Source organism: Rhinopithecus bieti, unplaced genomic scaffold (assembly GCF_001698545.2).
Source record: "Rhinopithecus bieti isolate Rb0 unplaced genomic scaffold, ASM169854v2 scaffold_72297, whole genome shotgun sequence".
NCBI classification, from domain to species: domain Eukaryota; kingdom Metazoa; phylum Chordata; class Mammalia; order Primates; family Cercopithecidae; genus Rhinopithecus; species Rhinopithecus bieti.
In genome coordinates, this window is record NW_016826674.1 from 91,642 (window position 1) to 110,940 (window position 19,299).

General features: G+C 34.6%; 1 protein-coding gene across 1 annotated transcript in view; it reads right to left on the reverse strand.

The window, feature by feature from the left end:
- LOC108523026 (tyrosine-protein kinase JAK2-like) overlaps nucleotides 1-19,299 on the reverse strand; it is a gene marked incomplete at its 3' end in the record, with an annotated part of 78,772 nt that overhangs the window by 51,439 nt on the left and 8,034 nt on the right. The window contains 5 exon segments of the mRNA XM_017863480.1: nucleotides 375-561; nucleotides 2,757-2,868; nucleotides 4,494-4,651; nucleotides 14,618-14,737; nucleotides 15,473-15,794. Of these exon segments, the coding sequence (XP_017718969.1) occupies nucleotides 375-561; nucleotides 2,757-2,868; nucleotides 4,494-4,651; nucleotides 14,618-14,737; nucleotides 15,473-15,794 (899 nt within the window).

The following is a 19,299-nucleotide window of genomic DNA, read 5'->3' on the forward strand; positions in this document are numbered from 1 at the left end:
CAAGGAATTTCCAACTTTACTATCTTTATTTTAAAATACAGCAATTAAAATCCTCAAAGTATATGAAAATTTTTACTTAGAACAACATGAGAATTTAGTAGTGAGATCTTACCAGTTCAATAAATGACATCATACCACAAAATTATTATGTTTAAAATCTCATTTTAGAATAATTGAACTTCAAGTCGCTTCGAGACCACCAAAACCAAAGTAAACAATCTTATTTGATGATGTTTGTACGACAGAATAAGATAAAATTAACTTTTAGAGCTGCTTCTTTCATATATCCCTTGAAATCAATGTACTAAAGATACTTCACACCACATACACAATCCATGACCAGTAATTTAAAAATAACTAGAAAATTATCTTACCTTTTGGCTTTGGGGGACAGCACTTAGTAAACTGGAAAATTATATTGTCTGAGCGAACGGTTTCCATCTGGTAACAATTCAAAAGATCTTTAAGACTGTTGAAGTTCTTCTTTGTCCCACTGAGGTTGTACTCTTCATTCTCATTTTTTGTAATCAAACAGTGTTTATATTCAATGACATTTTCTCGCTGTATAAGTTTAATTATAAAGAAAGGGAGGGATACTCACAATGGACATCATAGTGATTATTCTGACAAAATGATATCACAAGAACAAGCAACAGAATAAACATCTGAACCAAGAATCTGATGTAGTGCCAGTATAGTAATAGAAGTACTTAGTTCCTCAAAAGGGCAATTTACAATTTCTCAGCCTATAAAAGTGGTTTAAAAGTTGATTTTATGAAAAAGTATGTAAGAAGGCAATGATAATTAATAGCAGTAGTAATACCATCCTTAATAGCTTTCCGTCATTTGTAAGATAAAGCTTAAAACAAATGTAGCATATAGAGCCTTCCATGATCTGGTTTCTGCCTCCATCTCCAATCTCAGCTCCTGCCACTGCCAACATACAACCTATGTTCCAGCCATATTAAATGACTTAAATCATTTCAAGCAAATGCCATGCTGCTTCATGCCTTGATAACTCTTCATGCTATCTCTCTACCTAAGAATGTATACCCACTTCTTCTGAGCAGTGAACCTTTCTTTCTTCATTCATCAAAACTCAGTTCAAGTACCACTTTTTCTAAGAGGTCCCCTCTCTTGCTCACCTCATTGCAGAAGCAAAGGTGAACATTCAGCCATTCCACTGCACCACCATTGTATTTGTATAATTATCTTTAATATGACATTTTTAATATTTTGCAGTTTTTAAATATTTGTCTTATGCACTATATTATGAACTTGTTCATCTATTTTTTTAAGGTACATTTTATAAACATATTCATTCTACTCAGAAACATTTATATAAAGTCTACCAATACCTCAAGGTCAATCAAGTTCTTCCTATGCCAAATGACCTTTCTTGTTTTTGTTTTTTTTTTCTGAGACAATGTCTCGCTCTGTTGCCAGGCTGGAATGCAGTGGCATAATCTTGGCTCACTGCAACCTCTGCCTCCCAGGTTCAAACAATTCTCCTGCCTCAGCCTCCCGAGTAGCTGGGACTACAGGTGTGCACCACCATGCCCAGCTAATTTTTGTAATTTTAGTAGAGACAGGGTTTCACCACTTCACCACGTTGGTCAGGATGGTCTCGATCTCTTGACCTCATGATCCACCTGCCTTGGCCTCCCAAAGTGCTGGGATTACAGGTGTGAGCCACTACACCCAGCCAATCTTAATAATTGTAAACCTGTCTGTTACTGTCTATATTTGCCTATGCTAGATAATTACATGTTCGATTTAGAATTTTTTGTATACTTGAAAATTTTTGTTTGTCCAGTAGATAAGTTTCTTGAAGGTAGGGCTGTAGCATAAACTCTCTAATATATAGCTCTCATATTAGGATTGGCACATACAGTGAACATAAAATATATATATAGTTTTTGAATTGATACTTGAATATAATGTACTATTATCTGTTATAGTAAAAGGATACTTTGAAATTAGGATAGATTACCAGTTTTACACAAAGGTGAAGTGATGGTGTAACTTACTTTCTGTAATCTACCCTCTACATATGCCAAATATAAGTTGCATTTTATAAAAATTAAAATAATTGAATAACAAAATTCTTATTTTCTCTATTTTTAAAAATCAAGATAAATTTGGAAGCTTCTATAAAGGTTCTTAGGATTTATACTATGAAATTGCCTCATAAGTGATAGTAAATAATCACAGATGAGATCCAAGATGATCTGTATTAACAGTGGGGTTTTACCTTTAAAACATGCATTGTAGACCACTATTCTTAATATTAGAAAATCACTAGTTAAAAGTGCTTTAATATGTCTGTTTCTTTGTTATTGCCCTATTTTTCTCTAATTCTGTTTCCTCTAATTCTGTAACCACTAATAAACAGAAAATTTGCTTCCAATTTATTTTGTTTTACATCATATGGCAAAGATTTCCAGTTTTGCCAAAAAAAGAAACATCAAGACACTTGATGAAATACCTTTTGACACACTGGTAACACTAAAACATCAGAAAATAAAATAAATGCAAAATAAAAAGATAGACATAAATTATTTTATATTTTTATATAAACCCTGGGAATTATATCTTATTTATTTGTACAGAATCTCTGAGGAAATTAACCATTATACTAGTTATATCCTATATATAGCTATAATTCTGAGTATTAAAAAGGAAATATGGTAAATAATATGCAGAGGAAATTAAATGAACTAAAGTGTTACTATTAATAAGTGTGACATACTAACCTCGACAGCAAAAGTCAGAAAATATTTATTAAAGTCCTTAGGACTGCATCGAAGTACATACAGTCCAGTCTGATTACCTGCTTTCTTCAGTTTACTAATGGCAAAATCCATCCTAAAGGTAAAGAAGAAGCAATTTGAATGATAATATAGCAAGCACCATAACATTATGACCAAGTGTCATCTAAAAAAATCAAAAGTCAAATCTAAAACTGTCAGAACTGTCTCCTCTACCTTATATGTTTAGCAATAATCCTTCAAAGGAAAAAATCAAAGTACCAAGCTATTTTGCAGTAAGTTCAAACCACTTCAAGGGACAATTATATAGCTTTAAAAACCAATAAAAGGTATTATAAGACAAAATCACAAAGAACAATTTGTTCATTTGATTTTTCTGCCTGCTGATTACAAAGTTAATATTTTTAAAACCATATTCTCTGAAAACTTCATTTAACCATAAAGATAATATGTCAGAAATATTTATATCTATTCTACAATAGCAGTTACTGACATAGAAATCTGAATGCATGATTTTATTATTTAGTATGATAACAAAGTCTAAGAGAAGAACCACGGCAACTGACAAAGACTACTGATTTTTAAAATTTTCTATGTTTTCTGAAGCTGCACACCTTGAAAGAAAAGCAAAATCTATACAAAAGCAAGAATCATTCTGTTTCACTTATCACCGTATTTCTAATATACAAACCAATGCTTGCACATAGTAGTTACTCAGTAAATATAAATAAAACAATGTTTGAATGAATTTATGGATACATGAATAAAGGCAAGGCGTTTTAAAAATATTAAACATGTAAATTACAAAGTTCAAGTAGTACAACTTTTTCATAGCAACCATATTCATTACTAAATAAATATTAAGCATAGACTAAATCAAGTCTTTATATTACCCAAGATGTATTTTCTCAAATACTTAGGAGTAGGTTAAATGCAAAGAACATAGTGTGCTCATGATCCCAGATTTTCCCTTTGCTCAAGTTATTCAAATCTGTTGTCAACATAAACCACATCCCACCTAAGAGATCATTAGGACTTAAGCTAAATAGATGTTATGCATGTTATGCATGATAGTTGGCTTTACCCAGTATTAAAGTAAGGATCTACAACCATGTGAGCCAATATGATAGTTACTAGCCACATGTAGCTATTTAAATGTAAAGAAATTAAAATTCAGTTCCTGAGTTGCACTAGCCACATCTCAAATGCTAAACAGCCACATGTAGCTAGTGGCTACTGTGTTACACAGCACAGATACAGAATATTTTCATCACTGTAGAAAGTTCTACATAGCACTAGTCTAGAAATGTAGACATCATATACATCTTGTGTTTGAACCTTTCAGTAGAAGGAGATGGACTATCCAAAAATAAAGCATTTTCAAATTTTGCACTGTGGCTTCCTTACAGTATTTTAAAATTAATAAAACATAAACTGGAGGTCTTTTTTACTAACATTCAGGAGCAAATCACACATAGGCGTGATTAACAAATGTTAAATTTGTACAAGTTATAAATATTATAGATTGGGATACAGATGGTAAATTATATACTAAATAATTCTAATTATTATGTAATCTGATTGCAAATAGCCTTTTGTTTAAAAAAAACTTGTCAAATTAATGTATTTTTTTCTAAACATAACGTATCACTCTGTTAAATCTTCTCTGTAAATGTATCATTTACTTTTCTAAAAATTTACTTTTAAGTCTGTATTACTCACGAAATTGGGCCATGACAGTTGCTTTGTATATTTTCAAGCACTGTTGGAGGTGCTACTTCTTTACAGAGGTAATGATGTGCATCTGCAGTTAATCTATAATACCCATCAATTAATGACACGAAAGACAAAGCTTCCCTTAATGAGCTAAGTTCAATTTCCTAAGCAGAGAAAAGAAAAAGAAACAGCACCTTTTAGAAAGTCAACTCCATGTTAAATATTGAAAAATTTTTTCATTCCACCTTTTTAGAGTAATTCACCTAAATACATTTTCTTCTAAATTGCTCATGTCTTTTATGGTTCAGTACTCAATATGAATTACAAATTCTTATGTCTGATATTTAAGATCCTCCTAAATACAGATTATCATACCTTCCCAGTTATAGTTCACTCTATATCCATCATTTTACTTTATTTTCCAATGTCCTTCTTAGACTAATATACCAGTTATCTCAGCTAGAAATCTATTTAATACAATATAAAAGTTGACATTAGAACTCACGAGCATTTCTTTTTTTTTCTTTTTTTCTTTTTTTTTTATTATACTTTAAGTTCTAGGGTACATGTGCACAGCGTGCAGGTTTGTTACATATGTATACATGTGCCATGTTGGTGTGCTGCACCCATTAACTAGTCATTTACATTAGGTATATCTCCTAATGCTATCCCTCCCCCACCACACACAATAGGACCCGGTGTGTGATGATCCCCTTCCTGTGTCCAAGTGATCTCATTGTTCAATTCCCACCGATAAGTGAGAACATGCGGTATTTTTGAGAGTCTTGCTCCATCGCCCAGGCTGAAGTGCACTGGCACAATCTTGGCTTACTGCAACCTCCACCTCCCAGGCTCAAGTGATCCTCCCACCTCACACTCATGAGTAGCTCGGATTACAGGCGTGTGCCACCAAACCCAGCTAATTTTTGTATTTCTAGTAAAGACAGGTTCTCGCCATGTTGGCCAGGCTGGTCTCCAACTCCTGACCTCAAGTGATCCACCCACCTCGGTCTCCCAAAGTGTTGGGATTACAGGCATGAGCCACGGACTACATACCAGTTATATACTACTAAAGTTAAAGTATTCATGCTACAAACTAAAATGTTAGGAAATGTAGCTATGCTATGATTTTTTTTGGCCCCCCGCCCCCCGCCTCCCCGTCAGAGTCTTGCTCTGTCGCCCAGGCTGGAGTGCAATGGCGTGATCTCGGCTCACTGCAACTTCTGCCTCCAGGGTTCAAGCAATTCTCCTGTCTCAGCCCCCCAATAGGCTGGGATTACAGGCACATGCCAAGACACCCGGCTAATTTTTGTATTTTTAGCAGAGATGGGGTTCCAACATGTTGTCCAGGCTAGTCTCAAACTCCTGACCTCATGATCCACCCACCTTGGCCTCCCAAAGTGCTGGGATTACAGGCGTGAGTCACCATGCCCGGCCTGATTGTCTCTTAATACATATGTGAACATATAATCAGCCTAAAATGCAGCATGTTACTTAAATGGTAAAATATATGTACATATATGAAACCATTTATATTTTACATACAAAAGTCAGTTATATAAAGAAAAAAGCCCCATTTGTAACAAAAGGATGCAATATCAATAATTAACAAAACTTCAAAACACTCTTATGCAACTTTTATTTAAATATACAGAAGATTAACCATGTTCTTGGTAGGAAAATCCAATATGATAAAATGTAAAATTCCTCTCTAAATTAATTTTCTAATTTGTCTCAATCACATTAAAAATACCAACAGATACCAGAAGCTGTACCTAGAAAAACAGGGCAAACATGAGATTCAGAAAATCAGATCCAATATAAGAGAGATGAAAACACAGTTACCAGGATGAGAAAGGAATGACCAAAAATTACAGCTGTACAAAATAATAGCTGTACCTAGAGAGCTTCCAGTCCACACTATAAAGGTACTGTGATCGAAGAGGTACTTCTCCAGAAAAGAAGTAAAAACGCTATCATATGTGACAGGTTTGATTATGTGAAATTTTGTATTGAGAAGTCCACTACTTTTTTTTTTTTTTTTTTTTTTTTTTTTTTTTGAGACGAGTCTGGCTGTGTCGCCCAGGCTGGAGTGCAGTGGCGGCGATCTCGCTCACTGCAAGCTCCGCCTCCCGGGTTCCCGCCATTCTCCCGCCTTCAGCCTCCGAGTAGCTGGGACTACAGCCGCCCGCCACCGCGCCCGGCTAGTTTTTGTATTTTTAGTAGAGACCGGGTTTCCACCGTGTTAGCCAGGAATGGGTCTCGATCTCCCTGACCTCGTGATCCACCCGCCTCGGCTCGCCCAAAGTGCTGGGATTACAGGCTTGAGCCACCGCGGCCCGGCCTGAGAATCCACCTACTTTTTTTTTTTTTACAGAGTTCTTGTAGAAAATGAAAATAAAGCTAGATACAAAGGAAAAATCATAAAGCATAATTAACTCCGGAAAAAGTTATATAAGAATGAAAATATGATTACAGCATATTTCTTGGCCCAGCAATGAACAATATTTACATAATCATAAGAGAATACAGAAGAGTCCTAAATCAAAAATTATAATAAAGAGAAAAGCGTGTGACATGTTTCAATGATAAAAGGTATTTAGCGGCCAGGCGTGGTGCCTCACGCCTATAATCCCAGCACTTTGAGGGCCGAGGCGGGTGGATCACGAGGTCAGGAGATCGAGACCATCCTGGCTAACATGGTGAAACCTCGTCTCTACTAAAAATACAAAAAATTAGCTGGGCATGGTGGTGGGCACCTGTAGTCTCAGCTACTCGGGAGGCTGAGGCAGGAGAATGGCATGAACCCAGGAGGTGGAGCTTGCAGTGAGCCGAGATCGCACCACTGCACTCCAGCCTGGGTGACAGAGCGAGACTCCATCTCAAAAAAAAAAAAAAAAAAGAATTTAGCTAACACAAATAGCCAAAAAAAAAAAAAAACAAAACAGGTATTATAAAAGATATCCTAAACAAAATTAAAAGACTTGGAGATTACAAACATGTACAACAAAGGAATATACCTAACATACCTTGTGGGAATAAAACCTATAAAACAATTAAAAATAAAACAAGAAAACTAGTCAAAGGATGTGAAAAGGCAATCCACAGAAGAATAAATATTAAAGTTGACCTATAAATACATGAAGTATTGCTCAGTCTCAGGTTCTAATTAAGGAAATGAAATATAACAGAAGAGCATTATTTACCCATTGATTTGGCGGAAAAATTAAAAGATTGGTAACATCCAATGTTGGCAAAGGGTACAAGAAAAGAGGTGTACAGATACATTGGAAACACCTTTTGAGAAGTATTTTAATAATCTTTCAAAGTTGTAAATAGTCATACCCTTTGAACTAGCAGTTCACTAACTAGTATCCCTCTTATTGATATACAGGCACATTTTGTTTACTACACTTCCCTTTATTGCTCCTTGCAGATATGACTTTTTTTTTTTTTTAAACAAATTGAAGGTTTCTGACAAACTTATGTGGAGCAAGTACAAGTCTATCAGTGCAATTTTTCCAACAGCATATGCTTACTTCCTATCTATGTGTCACGTTTTGGTAATTTTCATAAAATTTAAACGTTGCTATTATTATACCTGTTACGGTTATTTGTGATCAGTGACCTCTGATGTAGCTATTGTACAGTTGTCCCTCAGAATACAAGGGAGATTAGTTACAGGACCCCTGCATATACCAAAATCTGAACATATTCAAGTCCTGAAATCAGCCCTGCAGAACTCATATATGCAAAATGTCAGCCCTACATATATGCAAGTTTCGCATCCTGTGAATACTATATTTTCCATCAATGTTTGGCTGAAAAAATTGCATATAAGTGGACCCACACAGTTCAAACCTGTGATGTCCAAGGGTCAACTGTAATTGTTTTGGGGCACCACACACTGGGCCTATATAAGATGGTGAACTTAAGTGATAAATTTCTGTATGTTCTGATTGCTCCATCGAATAGCTATTTCCCTTTCTTTTTCCCTCTCCTCAGGCCTCCCTATTCCCTCAGACACAACAATAATGAAATTAGGCCAATTAATAATCCTACAGTGACCTCTAAGTATTCAAGTGAAAGGAAGATTCACCCATTTCTCACTTTAAACCAAAAGCTAGAAATGATTAAGCTTAGTGAGGAAAGCATGCTGAAAGCCAAGACAGGCTGAAAGCTAGGCCTCTTGCACCAAAAAGGCAAGTTATGAATCCAAAGGAAAAGTCTTTGAAGGAAACTGTAAGTGCTACTACTGTGAGCACATAAATTATAAGAAAGTGAACAGCCTTATTGATACAGAGAAAAGTTCTAGATAGAAGATCAAACCAGCCACAACATTCCCTTAAGCCAAAGCCTAATCTACAGCAAAACCCTAATTCTCTTCAATTCTGTGAAGGTTGTGAGAGGTGAGGAAGCTGCAGAAGAAATGTTGGAAGCTACCAGAGGTTGGTTCATGAGGTTTAAGAAACGAAGCCATGTCCACAGCATTAGTGTGCAAAGTGAAGCACAAAATGCTGACGTGGAAGCTATAGAAAGTTATCCAGAAGATCTAGCAAGGACCATTGATGAAGATGATGACACTAACAGATTTTCAAATGTAAACAAAACAGCCTTCTGTTGGAAGAATATGCCATCTAGGACTTCCACTGCTAGAGAGGAGAAGTCAGTGCTTACCTTCAAAGCTTCAAAGGACAGGCTGACCCTCTTGCTAAGGGCTAATGCCATTGGTGACTTGAAATTCAAACCAGTGCTTATTTACCATTCCAAAAATCCCAGGGCTCTGCGAATTATGCTAAGTCTACTCTGCCTATGCTCTATAAATGGAACAACAAGGCTTGGATGACAGCACATCTGTTGTTTATAGCATGCTTTACTGAATATTTTAAGCCCATTGTTAAGATCTGCTCAGAAAAAAAGATTGCTTTCAAAGTATTACTGCTCATTGACAATGCACCTGGTCACCCAACAGATCTGATGGAGACGTACAAGGATATTCATGTTATTTTCATGCCTGGTGACACAACATCCGTTCTGCAGCCCATGGATCAAGGAGTAATTTCAACTTTCAAGTCTTATTATCTAAGAAATACATTTTGTAAGGCTAAGCTGCCATATATAGTGATTCCTCTGATGGAGCTGGGTAACTAGAAAAACTTATAGAAAGGATTCACCATTCTTGATGCCAGGAAGAATACTAGTGATTCATGGAAGAAGGTCAAAGTGTTAACATTATCAGGAATTTGGAAGAAGTTGATTCCAACCCTCATGGATGACTTTGAGGGGTTCAAGACTTCAATGGAGGAAGTCACTAGGATGTGGTAGAAATAGCAAGAGAACTAGAATTAGAAGTAGAGCTGAAGATGTGACTGAATTGCTACAATCTTATGATAAAATTTGGACAGATAAGTTGCTTCTTATGCATGAGCATTAAAAAAATGGTTTCTTGAGATGGAATCTAGTCCTGGTGAAGATGCTGTGAATGTTGTTGAAAAGACAGCAAAGGATTTAGAATAAAGTTTAGCAGATAAAGCAGTGGCAGGGTTTGAGAGGACTGACTCATTTTGAAAGAAATTCTACGGTGGGTGAAATGTTACCAAACAATGTCACATGCAACAGAGACATCTTTAACGAAATGGAGAGTCTATTGATGCAGTAAATGTTGTCGTTATCTTAAGAAATTTCTTCAGCCAACCCAACCTTAAGCAACCACCACCCTGATCGGTCAGCGCCATCAACATCAAAGTAATACCCTCACAAGCAGAAAGATTATAACTCTCTGGAGGCTCAGATTATCGTTAGGACTTTTTAGCAATCAAGTGTTTTAAATTAATTTTTAAGACATAATGCTGTTGCACACTTAGTAGACTTGATTATAGTATAAACATAACTTTTATATGACTGAGAAACCAAAAAATTTATGCAACTCACTTCATTGCAATATTTGCTTTATTGCAATGGTCTGGAACTGAACTAGCAATATCTGACATATGCCTATATACATTTTGCAAACATCCTACAAAAGACTTAGAATCTATAGAGACTCTACAAATTGAACAGAAAGGGACAAGCCAATGAAAAATGTGCAAAAGACTGTCACAGGCACTTTGTAAGAAGGATATTCAGATGAACAATAAGTAAGTGAAAAAGTACTCAACATCATTACTCACCAGGGCAATGAAAATAAAAACTACAATGAGCTACCAGTACACATCTACCAAACACACTAAGATTTTTTAGACTGACAAAATTAAGAGTTAATGGGGATATGAGACAACTGCAATTATCACGCATTACTGAAGGAAGAGTGAACTGACAGAAGTACAAAAAATTGTTTGGCAGTATACTAAAGCTATCACTATGACTCAATAATCCTATCTCTAGGTATATATACACAAAAAAATGAGTGCACGAGTCCACCAAAAAATATGTATAAGAATGTTCATAGTAAATTTATCCCTAAAAGCCCCAAACTGAAAGCAACCCAAATGTCCATCAACAGAATAAATTTAAAATTTATACTACCCAGCAATAAAAAGGAGTGAACTGACACATGTAACAACATAAATGAATCTTCAAACATTATACTAAGTAAAAGAATCTAGATTTTAAAAGAAAACATACAGTATCATTCCATTTATACACCCTTTATTAATAGATAAAACTAAGTGATGGTAGATGATAGGTACCTTAAGTTAGGGGTGGAGGTGAATAAGTGGGAAGATGCATGTGGAAACCTTCTGGAAGTAAGAGAAGTATTCTGTTTTTTGAGGTGGGTGTGGCTACAAAGATGTACAAATATGTAAAAATTCATTGAGCTGTACACGTAAGATTAGTGTGCTTTACTCTGTTCATGTTATAGCTCAACAAAAAAAAGAAAATAGGCAACAAAAGTTGAACTAGCTAAAACTACAAAACTACTGTGCATCAAAGGACACAAGCAACATAGTGAAAAGCAATCTATGGAATGGGAGAAAATATTTGCAAATCATATATTTGAAAAGGGATTAATATCCAGAATACACAAATAATTTCTATAATTCAGCCAAAAAACCGGATTAAAAAATGAGCAAAGGACTTGAATATATATTTCTTCAAAGAAGATATACAAATGGCAATACATATATGAAAAGATGCTCAGTAACACTAATCATTAGAGAAATGTGAATCAAAATTGCAATGAGATACTACTTCACACCCATCGGACGGCTACTATCACAAAACAGAAGATAACAAGTTTTGATGAGCATGTGGAGAATGTACTCCTGGTACGAATGTAAAATGGTGCAGCTGCTGTGGAAAACAGCATGATGGTTCCCTAAAAATTACAAGTAGAATTACCATATGATCCAGCAATTCTACTTCTAGGTATGACATGGTTTGGTTCTGCATCCCCACCCAACTCTCATCTCGAATTGCCCATGCGTCAAGGGAGGGACATGGTGGGAGGTGATTGAATCATGGGGATGGTTTCCCCCATGCTGTTCTCATGATAGTGAAGGAGTTCTCATGAGATCTGCTGATTTAAAAGTGGCACTTTCCCTGCGCACTCTCTCTCTTCTGCTGCCACGTAAGACATGCCTTCCTTCCCCTTCACCTTCTGCTATGATTTTAAGTTTCCTGGGCCAGCTATGCAGAACTGAGTCAATTAAATCCTCTTTTTAAATAAATTATCCAGTCTCAGGTAGTATCTTCATAGCAGTATGAGAACGGACTAGTAGAAGGTATATATCCAAAGGAATTGAAAGCAAAGTCTTGAAGAGTTATTTGTATACCCATGTTCACAGTGGCATTACTCACAATTGTCAGAAAGTAAAAAAGCGACCTGAATATTCACTGATGGATGAATGAATAAACAAATGTGGCATATACATGACACAGAATACATGTATATATTAAAAATGAAGGAAATTCTGATACATGCTGTAATACAAATGAACCTTGAGTATATTATACTAAGTGAAATAAGCCTGTCACAAAAAAACAGTATTGTTTGATCCTGCTTTTATGAGGTATCTAGAGTCGTCAAATACATAGAATAAGAAAGTAGAGGGCCAGGGCACAGTGGCTCACGCCAGTAATTCCAGCACTTTGGGAGGCTGAGGTGGGCAGATCACGAGGTCAGGAGTTCAAGACCAGCCTGGCCAACATGGTGAAACCCCATCTCTACTAAAGATTTCAAAAATTAGCCAGGCATGGTGGCATGCACCTGTAATCCCAGCTACCCGGGAGGCTGATGCAGGAGAATTGTCTGAATCCCGGAGGCGCAGGTTGCAGTGAGCCAAGATCGCGCCATTGCGTTCCAGCCTGGATGACAGGGTGAGACTCCACCTCAAAAAAAAAAAAAGAAAGTAGAATGGTGGTTGTGAGGACTGGGAAGAGGGGAAATGGTGAGTTTTATTTAATGAGTATAGACTTTCAATTTTGCAAGATAAAACAGTTCTGGAAACTGGATGCACAACAATGTGAATATACTTAACACTACTAAACTGTACACTTAAAAATAGTTAAGATGCTAAATTTTATATTATGTATATTTTACCAAAATTATAAAAAGAAATAAATGCTAGAATGAAGAGGAAAACGATAGTAAAAACAAAATGTTACTAACACCTAATACACTGGGAAAATGCAATAATAAGCAAAAATTATTTTCCTATATCCATATATAATTTGGTAGGAAAATACACAGAGAAAAAGTATTAATCTTAATAAACAACAGAAAAGCATAATATATAATGAATGAAATAAAAGAAACATGATGTGTCAATATGAATAAAATGATCAAGAATTACTGAAAAACATAAAACAATACTTGGGTATAAGGAGAAATACAATGTATCCCTAAAAAAGAAAATTTAATGTGAGACAGAAATGTCAGCTCTTCCCAATTTGTTACACAATTCCAAAAAAAGTCAGTGTAATATTTTTAAGGAGCTTTACAGATACTCAGCAAAGAAGTGTCACACTTAAGAGCTTAGGTTTTCAAATCATGCATTTGAGTTTAAATAGCCCTACCACTTAACCAACACTGTGCCCTTGGAAAGTTACTTAACTTCTCTGTATTGCAGACTTAAAATTAAGCCGAGTCCAAATACAGTCCCACAGAGAAGTTCTTTAGGTTACTACAGTTTGTTCACATTAAGATCAATAAGCTCTCCCAGAAACATTTATTATAGATCCACACTGAGGTTGATAATTAATCATCCTTTCATGCATCCATAAAATATTTATCAAGCTTTTTCTAAACTAGGCCCTGAGTACACTGTGCAAGGTGTAGGGGTACAAACACACATAAAAATATGATCCTTACCTTCAAAAGGCTCACAGTCTACTATGCAGTGGTGTACTATCATATTTTTATCTAAGAACAGAAAACTATGCTGAATTAAGTGAGTTGCAAATTAGTTATAATTTTGGTAATATAACCCTGGAACAGCCAGACAGGTAAGCCATATAAATACTTAAGATAAATGGACAAATAACATTAATAGGACTAGTTTAAGCCAGAAAGGGTCAAGAAGCATCTGAGTTAAAAAGAAGACAGAGCAGATAAATGAGAAACTTAAGAGCAAAGTATAAAATAATTCATTTCTTCCATTTATATTAAAATAAATTCGATTTCTGAAGCCATTTAAAAAAAGAGAAAGGGTTAATCTTTTAGAATCAACTATGTCTTATAGCTTGGGTGGGGCTAACCTGGGATTGATTTACATTTTGTTATATAAGTTCCAGACATCATTGTTTTATTTTTCTCCTTTAATTAGGCAGTATAACTGGCACATATACATCCCTGTTGATAAAATATTTTAGGGGTGAGCGTTACATCAGAGAACTAGTATAATCTAGAGTAGAGATGGGGAGAAAGTAACTGGTGCTTTGCTAATCTTAAAAATGAGTAAAAAAAGTACGGTACTGTACAAGAAACTCTGTAGGAAGATGGTGTTGATAGTAATACAAAAAGCTAGATGTTATCAAAAAGTTTACTGAACTGATGTTTATGTTTAGAGTTATATTTTAAACTACAATCAAAATTCCTACCAGAAAATAATTTTGGTACTAAGATTCTAAAATACATATTTCTGAGAATTATAAAATGAAACCATTATTCAATCATAAAGCAAACTTACCAGATTTTTACCATCTTGCTTATGGATAGTTACAACTCGGCTTTCATCTGAACCCTCTTGGTTTGCTTGCTTAATACTGACATCAATAATATTAGGAAAATCGCAATATAACTGTAAATCCTATAATTTAAAAGCATGTAAAATTAAAAACATAGAATTTACGGAGCCATTTTAAAACAAGACTTATGAAGAAGACAACATTCATTCCAAATTCTTTAAAATAAAAAAGGTATTGATAACAACAGATAAGTTATTAAATATGATTTCCTCTATCAATCTAACCCTAAGACTATGCTGTATCTTGTTTGACTTAAAAATGAGAGCATTAAATGATGCCAGGAATCTAAAATGTGCTATGGCACTCTTCGATTCAATTAACATTAGTAGAAACCACTGCCAGAAAACTGGAAATAGGACTACCAAAGATGAAAAATTAAAAAACCATCCCTCTAAATCTCTAGTAACAATCTATGAACAACACGGATACTAATAAATTTAAAACTTGCAATGCAAACCTAAAAAAATAAATTATTTAGCAGGTATATATTATCATAAAATCAATTAATAGTGAAAGAAAGGCAAAACTCCTTTAAAATCACTATTAGAATTTGATACCTTTCTGAAACTATAATATAGTCATTGCTAATTATTTTGTCATAAAAAATTAAATGAAAAACCATTTAAGAATAGCAGGCAAAGAATTATATGATCTTGATAGCTTCACACTATTAAAAACTTCGACTTCTATCAAATGGGAGAAGTGCAAGACCATGTTGCAAATGATTAAAATTACTTTGTTTTTATTTCCATTCTACTTAAAATAACAAAGAACAAGAACATATCATTAAGGATTACCTGTTCTGTCAGTGTCTCACTTTCTTTATGTTTCCCTCTTGACCACTGAATTCCACCGTTTCCAGTTATTATAATGGTTGCAAAAATCTCCTCACCTGAAGGACCACTTCCAGGTTCTTTTACTTCAAATTTCTCTGTGTAGAAGGCAGACTGCAGGGTTTCCAGATTTATAAGATACTTAAGTTTCAAGTTTCTGGCAGTGGCTTTGCATTGGCTGAACTGCTGAATAAATCTGCGAAATCTGTACCTTATTCGCTTCCTTGTCAAAATATGATAGTCTTGGATCTTTGCTCGAATACATTTTGGTAAGAATGTCTTGTAGCTGCAGATAAAAAAGCACATACAGAAAACAAAACAAAATTGGAAGATAAATCTAAAATTGAAAAGAAGTTACCACCTTTTCCGTGATTAAGTAGGCATTACAACACAGTGGCCAAGTGGAGGAAGTTGACATAACCCCCATCCATACAGTATAAAACTTTAAGATTTTGTTTGATGATATAAATATATCCACACACTGAAGTTATCATCAATGTTTACAAAAGATGATGTTAATCTTCTTCCCTTAATGAAATGAATCCTCAGTCTAGTTAATAAGTCTCTAAAAATTCCTGTTCTTTATTTCATTTACCAGAGTTAATGGTTTATAAGATAATATTTTGGCACATATTGAACTGTGCTACAAATCTTTCCTATGATGCTGTGCTCCAAAATTTACCTGAATTTTGGAAATTGTTACATTCTGTTGGAAGCTATTTTCATTATGCAAACATACTTCTGTATATTATTTTGTTAGGCCAGCTTCAACTCCTAATAATTCCTTTGTGATTAAAACAATTCCATTTAGAAATGTTCTGACTTTTCTGTACATTCATCTCTATGTGCAATATTCTAAAGAAGGAAATTTATTTCTCTGCTTCTAAGGAACATTTTATTTCTAAAGTACCAATAAATAATTTTCCATGCCTTAATATATGCTAATCTTTCTTCCAATCATCCATCTCCTATCTAGTTACTCATTCTACGAGGCTCAGCTCAAGCATCATCGAATCCAGGAAAACTTTCTGGACCTCATTCTATGACATATTAGATGTGGAATCCACAGATACAAAGGACGTGCTAAATTAATATCCCTCCCATCTAAAATGTAAAACCTCTTAATCCCACATTTCCCTCTAGCCACAGCCTATCTGGCCCCTTTTTGAAAGAATGTACATAGCCATTTCCATTTTCTTGCCTTCCATTTATCCCTCAACTCATTCCAATTTGGCTCTGTTCCATTATTTCAAGAGAACCTGCTCTTGCTAAAACCAAGAAAGATATCCATGTTGCTAAAACCACATTTCCACATGGCACAAGACACAAAAGAAAAATCGGGCAAATTAGACTACTTCAAAATTAAAACTTTTGTGCTACAAATGATACCTTCAGGAAAGTAAAACAACAATACACAGAATGGGAGGAAATAGTGGCAAATCATAAATATGATTATATGTGGAGACTGGTATGCAGAATATAAAAAGAATTTTTTTAACTCAACAATTAAAAGACAACTAACCCAATTAAAAAATGAGCAATGAATTCAAATAGACACTTCGCTAAAGAAGGCATACAAATGGCCAAAAAGCACATGAAAAGATGCCAAACACCAGTAGTCATTAGAGAAATTAACATCAAAACTAGAATGAGACAGCTCTTCTACCCACTAGGATGGATAAAATAAAGACAGACAGAAACAAGTGCTGAAAAAGTTGGAACTCTTCATGTACTGCTAGTGTGAATGTAATGTGGCACAGCTGCTTTTGAAAAGTTAAGCAGTTCCTCAAAAAGTTAGAGTTACCATATGTTCCAGGAATTCCACTCCTAAATGTATGCACAAGAAAAAATGAAAAAATACATCCACAAAATTACTCATATACAACTGTTCATAGCTGCATTAGTCACAATAGCCAAAACATGGAAGCAGCCCACATTTCATAAAGTGAAGAACAAATAAGCAAAATGTGGTATATCTATATAATGAAATATGATTCAGCAATAAAAAGAAATGAAGTACTGATACATTCTACAACATGAATGAACCTTGGAAACATCACACTAAGTGAAAGAAGTCAGACAAAAAAATGCGACACCACATTTTGCATGATTCTATTTATATGAAATGTTTGAGACAGGAAAATCCACACAAACAAAAAGTGATTTCCAGAAGCTAGAGGAAAGTGGGATGATGACTGAATGCTAATGGGCATGGGGTTTCTTTCAGAAAGGATGAAAATGTTCTAAAATTAGATTGTGGTAATCTTTATACAACCCTGTGAATATAATACAAAATATTAAATTGCACACTTTAAATGGGTGAGATTTATGATTTGTAAATTATCTCAATAAACTCTTAAATATCACAGAATCTTACATAATGTTTAATATCTACACTATTTTTAAAGTAAAGCAGTAAAAAAGAATGATGCAGCATTTTGCACGTGTTTATATTCTGGCTAAGAGAATGAGTTAAAAGAATCAGATAAATACAGTTACTAAATAGTCATCAGGTTTAGTACACTAGACTAAATAATGTAGGGAGAAGAGCAATAGATGACATGATTCTCAACCTAGAAGAAACTACAATCTACATAGAAAGATTGTGCCAAGACTTTGGATGACATCATGATTTCCAAAGCAGAAATATTCCAGGATAGCATAAGTCTAGAGATGGCTTCATATTTGTAACATTCATCTTCAATGGATCAAAGCTTCTGTTCTTCAGCTGTGTTCCCCTCAATTCCTTTGGTTTCTATGTAACGACATCTAAGATACTCTTCCTGCAACTATGTTCTACTATAACCTGGCATACAGCAAGTATTCAATAAATAGCTACCAAATGAGTGAATGAATGTGTTTTTTTTTTTCCTTTGGGCTTTGGAATCTTTTAGATTCCTGAGTTCCAAAAATTATACCCTACGGCTTACACCGTTAAGGCCTAACAGACATCTGAAAGTAAAACAAGAATATTTAAAACCAAAGAGAGAAATACAGAAATTGATACTCTGCAAATTGGGTATGTAACTGTTTTGATGACAGGGCAAAGAAATTACTAAAGCCAGTTATTGGGAGAACAATTTCAAAAAAGGAAGCTTTAAGCACATTCATGACATACTCAAATTTTTAATCTGGTAAAGTATGTAATATATAAAACACATATTTAGCCTTCAAACTTAAAGTCAAACCATTCTTATATATACCTTTTTAAAAAGTAGTTTTATAGCCTGTAGAGTTTCAGAAAACTGTTATTAGCCATGATTGTCAAGTTCAATATGCAGAAGAATAATTTGAAGAATGCAGAGTTTGGATCACTTGTATAAGAATACCCTAGAGCACCTGTAAAAATTCATATTTGTGGGATTCAACTCGGATTTACTGAATCCAAATCTCTTGGATTAGGACCCAGAAATCTTTGATTTTAACAGACACCCCCATGTGATTCTAATGCAAATAAAATAATACACCACCATTTGGGAAATACTTATTCAGGTCATTTATATAGCCAGCTAGAGGATCTACTATCAAAAAGTATGCCTCCAGGTGTTTCTTCCATTCCTCTGAACTTATCTAGCCTTCTCAGAATAAATGAAATCAAATAATAGATATTTAATACCTATGATATTTCCTGTAATACAACTCTTTCAATAATTTCACCTTACAAAGTGTGTGTTACTCCCAAGATATAAAACTTACCCATATGATTTTTTATTACAGGTTGACTATCCCTCTTGCAAATAGCTGAAATCTGAAATGTTCCAAAACCCAGAACTTTTTGAATGTCAACATGA